The sequence below is a fragment of the Amblyomma americanum genome, chromosome 5, assembly GCF_052857255.1.
Source record: "Amblyomma americanum isolate KBUSLIRL-KWMA chromosome 5, ASM5285725v1, whole genome shotgun sequence".
NCBI lineage: Eukaryota > Metazoa > Arthropoda > Arachnida > Ixodida > Ixodidae > Amblyomma > Amblyomma americanum.
In genome coordinates, this window is record NC_135501.1 from 54270569 (window position 1) to 54288178 (window position 17610).

Sequence of the window (17610 nt, forward strand, 5' to 3'; positions counted from 1 at the left end):
CGAGCGACAACAGGTTGTAACCTTCCTATTCGCTGCGCACGTTATAAAGATTGCTTTCCTCTTCTTAACCAAACACGCATATTAAAGAAGTATTATGACAACTGCGCGAAATATGGAAAGCCTTCATCATTCGTAAGATAATTCATGCTTACTCCTGCACATCATCCCTCATCTTGTTCCCAAAGGAAATCATATTTCTTAGCCACCATTTCCTAAACACGCGATAACCCAGAAGTTAGCCTTTTGCTGTTGCTGTTTACACACTTTTGCTGACCCTCCTTGTTTTTGTTCCTTTTTTACGCACAATTGTTAACAGTCGAGCTGGACTTGTGCCTGCCCGCTGTTATCATATGCCAAGTTGTTCTTTTTCTATTTCTGACCTTTTGTTTTCAAGCCGTTCGAGGCCTACATTTTCCTTCCTTCTAAAAAATCGCCAGTGGATAGTCAGGTATCGTATTGTCCGTCTTCCTTGTCCCGTTTGTCGCGCTGTTTCGCACGAATAAGAGTGTCGGAGATATTTACGCAGACTTCTCAAACATCTCTCATTACTCCTATAGAGTGTTGTTCAGAACGGCTGTTCTTCACTCCATGCGTCACTCACGCCGGCAGTGTTCGAGTGCTAAGCGTTGGAAACGCTTTTAAAATGAGTATGCATTCTAAGTGTCACAGATACCCGAAAGAGCGAATATATCCGCGCACAAAGTGTTAAAAAAATTTGGCCTAATCCGGGGTACGCCTGGATTACCTTGGAGGCAAGCTGAGACACGAAGATTTACTTCGTTTATTGCATCTGCCTCCTGGTCACTCAAAACACACAATTAAAAACCGTTCCAAAACAAAGAACTCCAATCACACACATGTCCACGCCCTGGGGCGGAGCGCTACATCCCCCTCTTCTGCTTTCCCCACGCCCTTGGAACAGGCTACCAATCACTATGCCACGCACTCTCTCGGCGGTCACCCCGTCGCCGCAAAATTGCAGAGTCACGTGGTAGGCTGCACGTGCACCGGCGAGCTGCGCGTGACTGAAGGTCTTCGGGGTCGTCGCCAGACACCTTTCACCGCCGCTGCCGGTCTGGAGCGTTGCCGTCAGCAGGCGGCGCGTCAAAGTGACGCCCGTTGCCTCTGAGTTGAGAGCTGGTCCGGCCGCAGGAAACCATTGTGCAATGTCTCTCCCGTCTAATCCAATAAGAGACGAGGGGATCGAGGCCCACAGGAAGAAACAGGCTTCGCCCTCCTATGGGATCGTTCAAGGTTGCGTTGACGAGCGACGACGTATTGACGAGCGCAACAATTAGCGTAACGCTCAGGAAGCCGCGAAAACAAAAAAAGAGGAACGGGAAACCAATTCTGCAGCGTCCCGCAACGCGCGTCAGCGCAATGGCACATCGTTTCATTAACCTACTTCTTACTATAGCGATTGGAGCAGGAGGATTCGATGCATCGACGACGACTGCCTGTTCTTGCCGCCCCTGTCGAACGATTACTCCTTTCCTGGCATTTAATATATCATTCTCAGGTTCCGAAGGTACGGAGCTCCTGCCGAATTATTTCGCTTGTCTCGCCTGTGCCATCGCAGCGTCAAGACGCACAAAAAACTCCAGCGGCAGCTATGATAACAGCGAATTTCCTTCTCGATTTTACTCGGATAAAGTCAACATTAAATAACTAGAAGAAGCAATCTATGACTGTCGGTTATTTTTTTTTTGCCGCATCTTTTCTTAACGGGCAAGTGGCGTCGGGCTTAGTCTCTGACTGCGCGCGGTGTTGCGCAGTAGCTCGCCTATGCGACTGCCCATTTGCCGCGTTGCAACTTTGTACACTGGAGGCATGAACCACGTATGCATAGTTTTGTCGGCGAGGGATCGGTAATGACAAGCGGCGAGCTAGGCCACCACCAGTTGTGTGTTTGTCTTTTTTAATTATTACAAATCCCCGCTCACAGGGCCCTCATATAAGGTGCTCGTGTCGTCAAACACATACGGTTCATACCGCAGCTACCAAAGTCGCACTATATAATTTACATACACTTGCACGCGTCGTGTCCGGAATTAGCGCGCCCTTTAATCAAGTAAGAGGCTTTTTGTTGACGTGCGCAAAATATTGAAATCGTGAGTTTATCAACACCAATATTAGTGCCCGGAAGACTAAGGGATGAGCTCTTTAGTGCTCTCGATGCACCTTTTATCCGCCTCATACCAGGCGTTTAATTCTAGGCTATTCATATCATATGCTATAGTCTTAAGACAAAAAGAAGTAAACATAGCAGAATAGGGAACGGGTATCTATAAAACAAATGACTAGATATACCCACAATCACTCTGTCAAGCATATCGACCCTTGTGAAGTGATATTGCATGTAAATCCGTTGTACTCGTTTTCCTTGTTACCAGTCAATTAAGTGTAATGTGCAAATGCAGTGCAGCTGCAACAAAGGTTCTGAACCATGAAGCAGTTATCAAGTAGTGTTCGACAGCTCGAGGCCTGTTATCTGCACAAGAAATACAATATATGCATCAGTTTTTCCCGTGTTTCAATGGACACGCTTGAAGGTGATACTTTCCACAGCAGCTACGCTTTGATAAGTCCCATATCTCCTTAATGTTGTTTTCTATTAAAATGTGTGAGAGCATTCCATGCGTACACAAAACTCCCACTGGATGACCGGCGCTTTTATTTGTCACTTTTCTAATGTGCCATTTACGCTCTGTTAAATAAAATTTTAGACACGTGCACCAATCACCCGGCACAAGAACGGCTCTCCCTGTGTCTTCTATACCTCATGTCACGGTTTTTGTCTCTTTCACTGCAGAGCAGTTTTAAACCGTTTCTGTTAGCATTTAACTGAATAAACTGTCTTATATGGTCCGCACTGTAGCACCTGACGTTTCCGAGTTTAAAAAAGCTACACTGCGTCGTTCACTGGTTCTCATGGTACGGTTTCGAGCGATTTCATGAAGTTATCTCGGATGATGACCCTGCGACCAAAGAATTTCTTGAATGTCTGAAATATCAGGGCTTGACCAACGTATGCAGAACAAAAATGAGAGGAGACAATAATGAAATACCCACAAAAGCATGTGCACTGTTCTTACTTTGGCATGAAACATCCTCTCAGACTCCGTAGAAAATGGCTACATAAAACTCCAACTTAGGCATTACATACCCAATCCACGACTCTGGTTCAAGTGCCAGCGGAATGATCACAGCTCTCAGAGCTGCCGAGATTAACTAAAATGTTCAAAGTGTGCTTTTCATGAACTTCACTCGGAGAACTCCGAAGTTGAACCACACATGTGGATAAATTTCGAGGGAACCCATTCTGCGTACTTGCGCCCATGTCCAGTTTGGAAACAAGAAAAGGAGATGGTTACAAAGTAAAAGAAAACACACCCTTCACGTAACCACAAAAACAATTTTCGCTGATGCACAAACCTGGCTACTTCGTTGTGGTGCAACAGGGCACAACATCACAACGGCCTTCGGCTCCTGCCCAGGTCACGCACAGTGAGGCTGGAGCAAGGCCACCCATGCTCCAGGTCAGGGACGCCGGAGCAGGGGAGCAGGGGCTCCCCCCCCCCCAGTATTTTCATGAGGGGGCTCAACCCCTCCCCCACCTGAATTCCTGCCTTATTTACATTTTTTTTTTGCTGTAACCTAACTTACGACCTCCGCGTTGCCATGACGTCCCAGTAGGAAACTACACGTTGAAGACACCTCCAAGCCTCTGGAACAGGCATGAATTAGAGTGCTAGCCCTCATTTTGGTTTTTATAGAACGGCAATTTTAACAATAAAAACACTCTGGCACCGGTACCAATCCGCAGTAGCAGCAAAAACAGGGAGCTGTCTTCTCTTTTCCTTCGTTCAAAACTGGCGAAGTCCATTAACGTATGCGAAGGGAAGTTTTCCGAGAGTCCCCATCACCGTCGCCTTTGTCAGTATGATGTTTCATCGCTCAGTGCGGTGCATGAAAATGGGGGAGACAGATCTTTGTCGTCGCGAAGTGGCTGGTGGGCTGTTCGGCTGTTCATCGTTCGGGCTAGGGGTACGGAGGGGTGAAGGGAAGAATTTGGCGCGACGGTGCGGGGTCAGTCTAATTTGTTCAGCGCAAAATTCTGAGAAAGTTTAGTATGAGCCCACTCCTGCCGTCATGGAAGCAAAGCCCGTTTTTTTGCATTTCCTGCGTAACCTCTACTGTAGTGCTACAGGAGGTTGACAGCGGTCCCCTCTCTCGAGGCCATCTTGAAGTCAAATTGCGATATCCCAGAAGTTACTCAGAAGGGGAACCCGACTGCACAAAGCATGCGAGAGTGTCGCGTCGGAATGAGAACTTTTGGTTGGGACACAAGCATTGCAGAAAACTGACTTAGATTTTTTTCAGATGGTCCATTAGTGTGCAGTAGGGGACGTCGTGGAAAAGCACGTTCAGCGAACTCGTCTCCTGTTCAAAAATTCAGTCGTCAAAATTGACGGACGAGGAGGCCTTATGCATGCTCAGGACGTTACTGGAAAAGTGGTCCATTCCAGTGTCTATATATAAAGAAGCGCTGGGGGAGGGCTTGGGGGGGGGGGGGGGGTCGGTCTTTAGGGAGCTTGGCGGAAGCTTGTACCGTGATCAAGTAAGGCCGGCGCCGTTTGTCAACTTCCGTGGACAGTTCCAGCTTTTTGGGGGGCTTATTCAGTTATGTACTGCTCTATCTGCGCTTACATTATTATTAGAGTTGAGTATGCCTGCTTAGTCTTGCTCCTTTTGAAATGGAAAAATTTGTTAAACATACAGGTTATGTGCAAGCACTGACAGCGGTCAGGTCATCATTAACCACCGCGGTGGAATAGTATGAAACCGAGAACCCATGGTGCTTGATTTCATATTACCATGGCTCCGTCTTATTTTCAGCCTAATATATTCTTTGTCAAAATACAATTCATATTTCAGTAACATTGTTTGAGCCGTGTGTGGGGGGGGGGGGAATTGAAGCTGTCTTAGGGATGTGCAGAAGACCCTCGTCCTCACCATTTATTTTGGTCTTTGGAGATGTTAAAGTTTCAATTCAAGGCTTAGAAGTAAACCATGTGGTCAGATGACTATTAACCACAGCTGAACGTTACGACGAAACAGCGCTGACGGACGGGACGGTAGAGGAGACAGACACCAGACACCAGCGCATGTGTCTGTCTCATCTTCTGTCCCGTCCGTCAGCGCTGTTTCGTCGTACCGTTCAACATGAACCAACCAGCCCGACTCAGCCCTCTCCTTGGACCGCAGCTGTCCCTATGTTGACGTAAGTATATGAGACCTTATTTGCCATACAATAAATTTCCATAACGAAACAAAAGCACAGTTCGCATTTAAAATGTGACTAGTCAAATTCCAGGGGAAAATCTTAACTGCTCAAACTGGTTTTCATTCGGTTACTGCTGGAATCAATTGGGAATTGTTCCATAAACCAGTTGTCAACTTTCGCACACATCCATGTATATAGTTTATTTAAATCTTAAAGGAAGGTATTGCAGCTCAAACCATGGGCTATAATAGACGCCATAGCGAAGGATTCCGTATTAAACTTGGCCAATGGGTACAATGCGCGCATACAACGCACAGCCCATGAGCGTTTTTGCATTTGCTCTCTATCGACATGCGGCCACCACGGCCGGGACTCGATCCAACATCCTTGGGCTCAGCAGCCTAGCGCCATAGCTAGCGAAACCACCGAGTAGGGACATGAAAATGTGAGGTTATCTCATACGTTATAATTAGATATCCTCAATGCACATACCCACATATGCCACAGCGATAATTTTTTTCAGTTACATGCAGCACTGCATCGGTGCCTACGTTGTGCCGGCTCATCTGCGTATAAAATCCGGCAACTGCAATCAGCAGCTGGGATGCTGTGACCAAGTGATGGTTCACAAAGTTAGCTCGAGGAAAACCGCGCCGTCCGCTGCAAAGCAAGAGACAGAGTGGGCCGGTACCGCTTCCTCCCTGCATTCTTTCGCGTCGGTTAAGACATCTCTATTTTTACCATCGTGATCGAACACACAACGGTTAGCACTACCGTCATTGCTGCCTCACCAACAACGCCTCTACCGCCGCTGTGCGAAGGATTCATGATGCACGCCGAACAACTGAAACATGCCCAGGGTTTCGTGGTGAACACAAAGGTAAACGTATTTCTCTGCCCTACATGCGCACGAATCACGATGATACAGTGACACTTACGGAAGCGCCAAAAAAAACTGCTGTAGCGGTTCGCGCTGGTAAAATGAACTAGAGCCGTTCCGCTGGTAGAAAAGTCACGTTTTTCCATCCATGGGAAAGATCATAAGCGGAAGTAGCGGTACTATGGTGGCTAGCTTAAGCCAGTAAACGAGATTAATTTGGCTTGATGCGACTCTAACCGAAGCAACGGGCCCTTCCTCATTCGTTTTTTTACACGGCCTAACATCACTCCTTATAGACCATTTTACGAGGAGCTGGAAGAGAGGGACAAATACCCTCAAACACGTGCGCTGCGCGACACCCCCCTGTTGCCATCCTCCCCTGGACTGATAATCCGGCGCGCGGAGCAACGTTCGGCTGGTTAGCCACCGGTCAAGCACGTGCTTGCGTCTGCACAACAAAAACTGCAATGTTGTACGGAAAGCCAACTTCCTCTAGACATCAATGTTTTATTGCCGGTTGCAGCAACAGTCGACGGAAGTAAAAAAAATCCGCAAGTATGTACGCACACCATGTTATGGGAAGGTCTCAGCGTGTCTGCGATGTCTGTTTTTTCACCGCTTTCTCGCCGGCCCCGAGTTGCACTGGTAGTGGACGTAGTTAGCGAAAAGAAAATACTTGCGCCAACAACAAGCTGACGCATCAGCGCATTTTGTGAAGGAAATCCAGACAGAAGCAAACCCATTTCCCGTGCTTAATATCGGGCGCGGAACGAAGCACAGCGCCTGGTTCGTTAAGCTATATACCCTGTACATAATTTTAAGAGATCAAGCTTTTTTATTGTCTTGGCAAAGCTCTTTTAATTCGGCAGTACACGATGTAAGGACTTCGCAAATGTGGCCACAACTTTGTTTCCCCCCCCCCCCCCCATGTTCACAAATATCGGGAGCGTGTGGGCATCGCCACCTGAAAAAAAAACATACTGTTAGTACAAAATACTAATTTCATTTGCACAGTGGCATAAATGATAAAGGCGAAACGAACTTTTACCCAACTGCAAATCGAGCATTTAAAAATGCATCCACAGCAACGTAAGAAGAAAGAACATACGGCATGCACGGGAAATCACATCGAATGTACTGTAAGAAAATCTACTATGCATGACTGTGCCAGAGATAAGACAAACGAAACGACTTGAGCAGTGCCCCTACACGACTGAGATTGGAATTCTCAACACAGGTGCGGCCATTCGGCCTGTCAATAAGCGGTAATAGAGTTCCATTAGCGTACCAACCTTTCAGTCCGTGTAATTACACATTTTCTGGTATTTGTGGGCAAGTGAGTACTGGCGGGAGCAGAGTAGGAAAGAATGCGTGTTGCTTTCAGTGAACCGGCTTGCAACGCTCGTAGTATGAACAGCCCTACGCGAGTGGCAGGAGGGAGTGATTTTCAATTTTATCGCGCGTATCGCCGCAAACACTGCAATGATCAGAAATGGATTCGTTTCGGTCACAGAACTCGCTGTTGTCTCCCGAATGTTCAGTTTGTGAACAGAGTACTCTGTCTTAAGCTCTGCATCTAAATTGTCACACTCGCTATGTCCAAGCAGGCAGCCCAAGCGTTAATAGAAACTGCGCTCCACAAAAGATGAGATATTCGATTGATCTATGCGAACTTGAGTTTCAGCACATTTCGATTTCGTTTTTCCAACATGCAACACTGTGCAACGTTTGCCGTACAGGCAACCGGCCACAAAAACCACAAGCGCTAACTGCGAGCATGATCGTTCGCTCCGTCGAAGCATGGTCGATTGCTCCCGCTCGTTGTTGCAGGCGATAATGGCACAGCACACACGAGAATGAACACGAGGTGAACCCCAACGCACCATTTTTAGGCTTGGCATCAATAAAACGGGTGGATGACACTGCCAGAAACCACACGCTGCAGCCCGCAGGCTGCAGATTATCAGCCCATGATGGCGTCAGCGGCAGGTGGCGCTCGGGTAAAACAAACATGGCGGCGCCCAGGTATCGAAACTAAAATCGTGTATACAAAAAAGAGCTTTTTGTGTGTGCTCGATTAGTTTCTAGACATTTTGTGAGTGCTTTATGATATAATTTTGACTGATTAGTCACGCTCAAATGCCGTTTTTTTCTCCCCGTGTTTCACGGAGTCCTGAGCAGTTCAACCAACTGAAACCATAGAGTTAAAATACTATTGAAGCAAATGCTGGGCTTCACGGGATAGCTATGTAAGCGCTTTAGTAATATGATTCAACAACCGGCATAACGGCGAACAAACTTTTGAGTTTATTGCTGTTTTTTCATGCCTTCAAGATTGCCATATAATACTTGCACATTTCGGAGGCTCGCGCTGCGCCCAGGGTATTATACCCAAAATGCCGTTCCCTCCGGGCCGTAGTCACGTGTATCAGCTAAGTCAGCATTATTGATTGCCACCATTTCCAGATGTGCATAAATAAAAATGCACAAAATAAGCAAATAAAAATTTGATTCAAATATAGAAGCGCAAAGAATTTTTTTCTTTTTAAGTCGCAAACACGGCTAGTAGTGAGCGCCTTCTCACCACCATCTCGAGTCAGGCCAGACGCCGAACAGGGCCACATGGATGCGCGTTGTTAAGATCGGCGCCAGCGGGTCTCATCGTCAGCAACTTGACGATCGCTCCCAGGCCGCACTGAGTGCTGCTGCACTGGGTGGGCCCATGTGTCAGCGCGGTGCCGCTACAGCGCTTCGCCCTGTCGTGGTGTGGGACCAAAACGGGGAGCAAGATTCTGCGAAAATCCCCTTTCAGGAGACCAGACGCCGCCGCCGGCGGCCAGCGGCCGCGGGAGTCTTCATACCTTCCCCGCACTATCTAATGGCACAACCAATTATGGCTTCCCGGGATCCGAACAAGCAAGAGCTCAAGAGTGGAAATCAACCATTTCGGTGGTCTTCGGTGCCGCTCGTCCACGGCAGTCGTCAGCCTTGCTAATGGCACAACAACTTTGTATTATCTCCCGACGGTGCGCTCAGGCTTAGCGCGTCGGCTTCTTTGATAGAAGAATAGGGTTCGTCGACCGTGGGAGAGTTGGCGGCCCAACTGACCTCACCTACCAGCCCGGCGGTGTCCCGACCGCATCCCCCTCTCCCTCGTGCCCAACTTATGCCTGGGTTGTGTCCATGTGTGCGGAGGTGTCAGTTGGTGCGTGCGAGTTTGTGCGCGAGAATGCAAGTTTTAGGCCACTCCTACCCTGGCGGAGACGTCCTCAGCCTGTGGAATCTATTGATGGAGAACAGTATAAAACTGGACGACGATGTTCAGTGAATCATGCTCCTTTCGAGATGCTCCTTTTTGCATCCTGCATCTGCATCCTACATTATGATCTTACCTTAAGATCCTCTCTTCGGAGAGAAGTTCACTTTTGATCTCTGACTGTGTTCCTGTTCTTGAATGCATTGAATGCACGGTGCATTGAAGCGGTGTTTCCGTGTCACTTGTATTCGCTAGTGTATCAATTCCAGCCTTACACGTAATTTCTGGCTTCCAAAAAAAGATAAATAGTTTCTTCATACTTATTATTATAATAATATCCAACGATACATGAGACAGATACTGCGCCATTTCCTTTCCCCCAAAACAAATTATTATTATTATTATTATTATTATTATTATTATTATTATTATTATTATTATTATTATTATTATTCATACGCGCTCCAATGCGTACATTAAGAAGAGGAGAATCTCAAGGTAAGATATCTTACAGTTCTTAGTATTTCATAATAATAATAATAATAATAATAATCGGTTTTTGTGGAAAGGAATTGGCGCAGTATCTGTCTCACATATCGGCGGACACCTGAACCGCGCCGTAAGGGAAGGGATAAAGGAGGGAGTGAATGAAGAAAGGAAGAAAGGTGCCGTAGTGGAGGGCTCCAGAATAATTTCGACCACCTGGGGATCTTTAACGTGCACTGACATCGCACAGCACACGGGCGCCTTAGCGTTTTTCCTCCATAAAAAGGCAGCCGCCGCGGTCTGGGTCGAACCCGGGTACTCCGGATCAGTAGTCAAGCGCCCTAACCACTGAGCCACCGCGGCGGTTTCAGTACTTCATCCTGACTTCCATTTGTGCCAATGCGTCCGTTCAATCACATTTTTTGGTTCTTCGCTTTTCCCGGTCGCTACCAGATGGCGCTTCTTCTGCAGAAGTCAGTCAAGCCCGTCCCGACAGCACGAACGCCGACGATGTTCAACCAATCGGCGATGACTCTACCCATCATTCCGAGCTGTCCCGACCATCCGCAGACTGCTTCGCGGGTAAGCATTTTCAGTGTTTCCAACCAAAAGGAAAGTCGCCTATCGGCTATGCTAATGATAATACCTTGTTATACACTTATTCGTGAAAATGTGATTTCGCATGTTTAAAAAACCATTCACTGAATGTTGCAGAACGAGCCCCATGTGAAAAGCAAAATGTGACCATACGTCTTTGATTTCAATTGTAGAAGCTCCAACACCGGGGCCTTCACGTCGAACAGCAGGAGGAACTAACTGATGAAACAAGCAATGTGCATTCGCTTGCCTTCACGAATTAAAGAAACAGATCGAGGGAGGACGAGTCAGCGCTGTACGACTGTTGGTCACTTCCAGTCGAAACCTACAGGTTCCCCCGAAACCGAGGCGGTAGATCGTTCCACCGTGATTGGTTTTTGCGATCTCCTTGGCTTTTTTATGAAAGCAAGAGTGACGTAGTCTTGTTTCACGAGTACCGTCGACATTTCGATGAAAGTGGGGACAGTGCTGAAAGTATGGAACCAGCATTTGTTAAGGTTGGTTTTAACAATTGGAAAATGCTATCTAGAAGTTCCATGCACATCAAAAGAGCAAATTTCACTTGGCCTCCGTGAGCTGAAACTTTTCATGCCAGGCAGGCATTCCTTTTTTGCGTATCCTTTTGTACAATACAACAAACAGCGGGAGGAGGCCAGGGCAGCACTTCGTGTCATAGTTAGCTCTGTGCGCTACCTCTGCCGCACAGGTCAAGCTCTTCGAGGACGAGGTAAAGGTGATTGAAATTTGCTCGATTTGCTCGACGACAGGTACGAGGACATCCCGGTCCTGAAGACGTGGATGACTAAGTGATAAATGGGTGAGCGGTGACATGCAGAATGAGTTTATAGAGATTATGGCCCATAGTGTGCAACGAGAAATTATAGAGGACGTGAAGTCTACTCCATTTTTTGGTATCATTGCTGATAGAACAACCGATGCAAATGGTGAAGAGCAGTTCACCTTTTGCGTGTGGTGGGTGCAGAGCGAGAATATAGATGTTCGGGAAGAGTATCTCGGCCTGTATAACACGCCTGACATCAGATGTGAGACCCTATACTCGGCCATCAAGGACATCATTTTGCGCCTCGGCCTGGACTTTCACTGTGTACGAGGCCACTACTTTGATGGGGCGGCTAATATGTCCGGTCGTTTTTCAGGCGTGCAAAAATAACTCAGTGATTGTGAGCCACGGTCATTGTAGGCCCACTGCAGTAATCACTGTTTAGATCTGGTACTGCAAGAGGCTAGCAGGAGTTGTGACATAATTGGAGATGCTCTTACCACTGTTAAGGATGTTTCCAACGCGGTCTTCGACTCCAAGAAGCGCAAAAGTGTTTATGCTAACATAGTGCTTCCTACAGGACGCGAGTCAGCTGTGGAGAGTGAATCAAGGACAGATACCTTACTTCCACTTTGCCCGACGCGATGGACCGTTAGAGTCAAGTCGATGCAAAGATTCGTTGAGAATTACGCCAGAGATCAAGAGAACCTCAAAGAGCTCTTGCAGACACCCGGTTCAGTGACCGAAAGCAGCAAGGCTATTTTTGTAGGTTACGATCGGCTTTTGCAGAAATTTGAAACCTTGTTAGGCATTCACATTTTCATAGCCTTTTTTGGGCCTTGTGAAGAATTAGCAAGGGCTCTCCAGAGCTCAACTTATTGCGCCGCAGGTGCAAAAAAGGCGGCAGAGGCTCTCTGCGAGCCGATCTCCCAGTTGCACTCTGAAACTGCGTTTGAGAAGCTGTGGCAGCACACGAGCCCAGCAGCAGCGCGCCTAGGCCTGAAGAAACCTCGTATGTCAAGGCCGACAAAACCTACTGCGAGGTATGAGACGACTGATAGACCTGTCCAGCCAGTTGCACTTGACGTTAAGACCGCGCTGCGCAAGGAGGTTTTCGCTACTGGCGATCGAATCGCAAGTGAAACAAAACAGTGTTTTCAGCAGCCGGGTATGGAACAGCTCGTAAAACAAGAAGACATCTTAACCAGCGCCGCTGGAGTTAGTCGGTATACAGCAGATCAACTAGAGGCGGCTTTGGGAGTGCATGCAGTTGATTTTGACTTGTGCAGAATCTCGGCGCAGTTTATGCTATTATCAACTCTTCTAAACGGTGCTGATTCTACCGCAACTCGGGGCATTTTGGAGATCCTACAAAGGGAATCGCAAAACATTCGCGAGTTGACCGATCAAGTCGTGAGGTATGTTCAGCTTCTGTTTTTCATTCCAGCGTCTGTCGCTTCTGGGGAACGCTCTTTCGGTGTTCTGCGCAGAATCAAAACGTATTTGCGCAGCCGAACGACTCAAAAGAGGTTATCGCATCTTTTGATTTTGCATATACACAAAGAAAGAACGGCGCTCCTAAGTTTAGACGACGTCATCAGGGAGTTTGTATGCAGAACAGCGGGGCGAGCAGCAACCTTTGGTCCCGCCTAAGCACCTACAAAGAGCAGCACTGTACGAAATTTCTGATGCTTGCGTGCACTATTGGTAACTGTATACATTTACTTTAGCGCGTTTGCTTGTATTGTGGTATTTAAATTGCTTTAAGTTATGGTTTTGTTCATGCGCGAATGCCTAAATATGTAAATTGGTCAAATGTCAATAAATATGTGCGCACCGAAAATTCATTTTGTAATTTTTTTCTTGTTAATGCTTGTATAATATTCATAATCTAGCGATCAAAGAAACACTGTATAAGGAATAAGGAAAACAATTTTTTCCACGCAGTTAATTGTTCACTGTCGAGTCAAACTTCGATTGTAATATCTTAAAAACCTTGGTACATAAACAAAAAAACAAGTAAAAAGAAACTTGTTCGAGCCCCCTCCCCCCCACTGAACATATAATTCTGGCGTCCCTGCTCCAGGTGGAAGCAGGTAGCGCTGTGCCACCACCCACAAAACATACCGCCGGGCCCTCCAGGTCAGCGGTCCCTAAGGCCTCACCCCACAGAGCGAGGGCCAGCAGAAATATACCCGCGCTACTGCACTCACGTCCAGCAATCCTAGTATGTCATGGACACAACTCAGGGCTGTCCTGTGCCGTCCATGTCGGATGGGCGGCGCGTCTCTTTTGATCGACACAGAAGAAAGAATTCCCAAATCCCGTGGCCTCAGAACAATACCAATTTCTTTCACTACACTGATATAATACAAATGGTATTGATACGCTGGAATTGCAGGGCATTCCTGCATAACCTAAATGACATAAGAGACATACTATAGCCACTCTCTCACCTGTGGCCTTGTGTTTAAAAGAGACAAACTTAGGTTCTAAGCACAAAGACATTCTAAAAAACTGCAAGGCCTTCCGGAGCGACAGAGAGCAGGCGAGCAGACTCTCGGGTGGCGTAGCCATCATAGTCAAAAATGTATTTGCAGCTCGAGAATATAAGCTTAAAACCAGATTAGAAGCTGTGGCCTTTACCCTACACCCATTGTAAACAATTACGATGTGCTGCGCATATCAAGAGAAAACATCCTGGAATTATAAGATCCTTTAGAGCAGCTACCAGAGCCGTATCTGAAAGTCGGAGATTTTAAAGCGCCCTCCATCTTTTGCGGTAGTGACAAAACCAGCACTTGAGGACAACTTATTGAGGTTATTATATTCAGTAAATAATATTTGTCCAACTAAACATAGGAAAACCAACCTATTATTCCCCTAACTCAGGAAAAAATTGCCTGTATAGATTTATCTTTTAGTTCATCCCCAGTTTTTAAAGATTTAAAATGGGATGTCTTGACAACCCATATGGAAGCCATCTCATCACCTGTACTCATCAGGTTAACATTTTCGCCGGAAGTCATGCCAACAATACAACGATTTTAGAACTTCATTCTCTTAAGAAAATGGGTTTAGACTTTCTGGTTTCGTCTTCATGTTTTCCTAATTAGCAACAAGGAACTCAACGGAAACTCATACCTCGTGTTTTAGCATCAGTCTAAAATCAGATTTCCAATTTACGTATCACATTCTTATTTCTTGTTGCGAAAATTTAAGACATTTCTTTTTTTACCTGCTAATGTGTGAACGCAGGATGTGAAAAGTCAACAGACAGTCCGGCGTGTTTTCTCCGTCATATATGACCATTTATAGAGATCACACTATGTGTTTCAACTTGTAACAGTGAAACCTGAGCACTTGGATTGTTGCATGCGGCGTATGTGCATCACTATTACCGCTTGTTGGTTTCTGGAGAATATTCGTACATAATTTTTTGCCGGCACTTAGATGTCTCTTAACTGCGGGAAGGCGAAAGCCGTTTGCGACGCATTGCATTGATTTGTTTTTGCCGCGCTTGAATTCATTTCACGACTGATGAGAAGAGCCGCTGGCTCGAGCGTTGCGCCACGTGACCTTGGTGGCGATGTAACGGACGGACGGTCACCGGGAGTATGAGCCATTAAAGGCTGTCGCCTTAGTATATTTTCAAAACAGTTTCGGGAATGTTTCATGTTCTTGCATTTATACAATGCAGGCAGCTGACTTGAAATGACTGAAATGGTGCTTTGCATTTGAAACTAAGAAATAATTAATGCTTTGACAGTAATGTGCATTTGCAGTTACATTTGCTGTATTGTTATGTAAATAGTGTATTTATCACCTCTCCCTCTATCCTTTCTTACTGCCGCCCACTTCCTTCATTTGGCTTCTTCAAACTGCCTGCTATCCTTCATTTCTGCTGCCCCGCTCAGGTGCCGCCGCCGTTGCGATGGGAGATGCCGGGGTTAGCAAAATTCTTTTACCTTCCTTTTCATTTTTATGTTGCAATAAAAACTGCTTACTGCTACTTCCATTTGCACATGTGTTTAGAGGGCAATCACTGAAAACGAAACGTATGATCTTACATGAGAGAAAAAAAAGCAAATGTAAGATATCAGTTGGAAACCGCTTTCATGTCAAACTATAGGGGCAAGAAGCAATTAAAGCATCAGTAGCAAATCAAGAGTGTCGATGTGCTTTGCAGCTTAGAATTTCTAAAAAAATTATGTAGGCCAACACGGCATTCAAAAACATTGCAAGAATTGTTGATTAGTGATATATTTTTCATACAAGAAAAAGATCTGGGTGGTCTTTTGAGGTAAAATCTAAGTGAGGAGCTCGACAGGACCCAGAAGACCCTATACATGACAGTCTTGATGGAAAAGAAGAAAGCGCAGATGTTTCATAAATCATTATAGACCATCAAAACAACTTTATTGGAGCAGCATAATCACAGATAATATTTGCAGCTTATTGAGAACACACAATACAATCACAATCGTCACAATGAAAAATTAAAAACTGCATGACCATTGGAGACCACAACCAGGCAGACTAAAAAAATGGAAAGGATAGAAAGGACTAGGCAGAGAGGAAAGGAACAGAACAGGAGAAGATAATAGTACCAGGAAACTCTAATCAAAATTACCTGTCGGAAAAAGGCCTTAATCCTCAAGAAAGGAGCTTGCTGCGGAAACGTGTCACCCTTCTCTCAGAGAAGCCAGCAAGACCATTGCTCTCGGGTAATGAGTGGCTTCCTTTGAACCATCACACTCCTTAGGGAACCATTTTTTACATCCTCACATGTCACATGTCTGTTTTAGACAAATAATAATTTCACTCAGTCTCATATCATGCAGGTGAAAAAAATGGCGGTGGTTTAGCTTTGGTTAAACCTGGAGTGACGTGATAGCTACAGCTGGCCGAGTGGAACTTGATCAGTTTAATCGCAGTGTCAGTCTTTCGCCTCTTTGTTTCTCTGGGCGTTCCTTCTTCATCTTCGTCCCACTTGACACGGCGCATGTGCACAGCTGTGGCAGCTCGGTTTCGCCGGCACGCCGCACCACGTGGCACGCCGCACCACGCCAACCACGTGATCAGCCACGGCGCCGGCCCACGGCGTGGCGGCGCAGCCACCGCCACGACGCTGCCACGCTGAGCACTCGAAATGTTAGCGTAATGAAGCTATCGCTACAAAATTGCTAAGCACACATTCCTGTAGTGAAATCGTAGCCGTTCCCACTTTCAGAAACGCTTATGGCTATATATGGGATACATTACTTTTACAACCTGGGCAATGGTGCCATCTCGTCTCCTCAGGCCTATACATGCTAAAAGAAATATTGGGATGGCACCTAGCTCTATTCTTTGGAAAAAAACTTAATGGACCTCAAGGTTTGAATGCACTTCACAGCTTTTTTTTAAATACTGCGCGCCTCGATTCATCAAATACTAACAAAAAAGAAACAAGTGGCTGCCGTAAACAACACAGTAGGACATTAACTGTTCTTGGCTACATTCAAGGCTCATCCACAGACACCTTTAGAGTTGTTTTCGTGTGCAAAATTGCGCACGGTGTTAAATAAAGCCACTGCATGCATAAGAAAAGCAAACAAAACTAGACAATAGAGCAACATAATTCCTCACCTGTTAGGCTCCCTTTCACGCTTTATTCAGTTAATTGTACTTGTACAGTGCTGCAAATGTTCTTCAGTGAAATCTTTTACACACAAACTGTGACAAACATGGAGTCAAGGCACACTGACCGCCGCGGTCAGAACTGCAGGGAACGCCACCCATCGTGTTTGACGAAATGTAAGCGCAATACATAAGCAGAGAGATGAAGCTACTCAGTTTACACAGCAGAAAAATTATTGTAGAACCACTTTCTCAAGTCTATATCATCATATTTAAACGCACTGAAAAACAATAAGAGAGCCTATTAGTGACCTTCACTTGTCTTTGTGAGATGACAACCTATTTCAAGAAATCTGTTTTAACCAACGCTCATTAATTTCACATCGCCAAAATAGGGCAATAATGCAGCTGCTTTTCCCATTTACCTTTATCCATTGCTGCACTACCTCACTGGTACGTACGCGACTTCACCGCTGCAACCGAATGCGAAAAACTTCGCGGCGTCTGAAATCCGAAAGCATCTCGTGTCTGTGTCGTCTTTGCCGGGCCCAGCTGCGTCCGCAAACAGCGCGGAGTTTTTTGCTTCATCGTGTTAACGTTCTCCATGCCATCCGCAATCGCTGGTTGCACTTGCAGAGTTCCGTTCACGGGCCCTAGTTTCGATCTTTAGCTGCTGTTGGTCCACCTGAGGTCCGTTTAAA

General features: G+C 46.2%; 1 protein-coding gene across 1 annotated transcript; it reads left to right on the forward strand.

The window, feature by feature from the left end:
* The first annotated feature begins 12457 nt into the window (after positions 1 to 12457).
* Positions 12458 to 12940, forward strand: LOC144133880 (uncharacterized). The gene has a single exon (XM_077666947.1). It carries the CDS (start codon positions 12458 to 12460, stop codon positions 12938 to 12940), a length of 483 nt encoding a protein of 160 aa, XP_077523073.1.
* The last annotated feature ends 4670 nt before the right edge of the window (positions 12941 to 17610 follow it).

Bases quoted from the DNA above. Each gene is read 5' to 3' on its own strand.
- LOC144133880 (XM_077666947.1), top strand. From the start codon at position 12,458: ATGGAACAGCTCGTAAAACAAGAAGACATCTTAACCAGCGCCGCTGGA.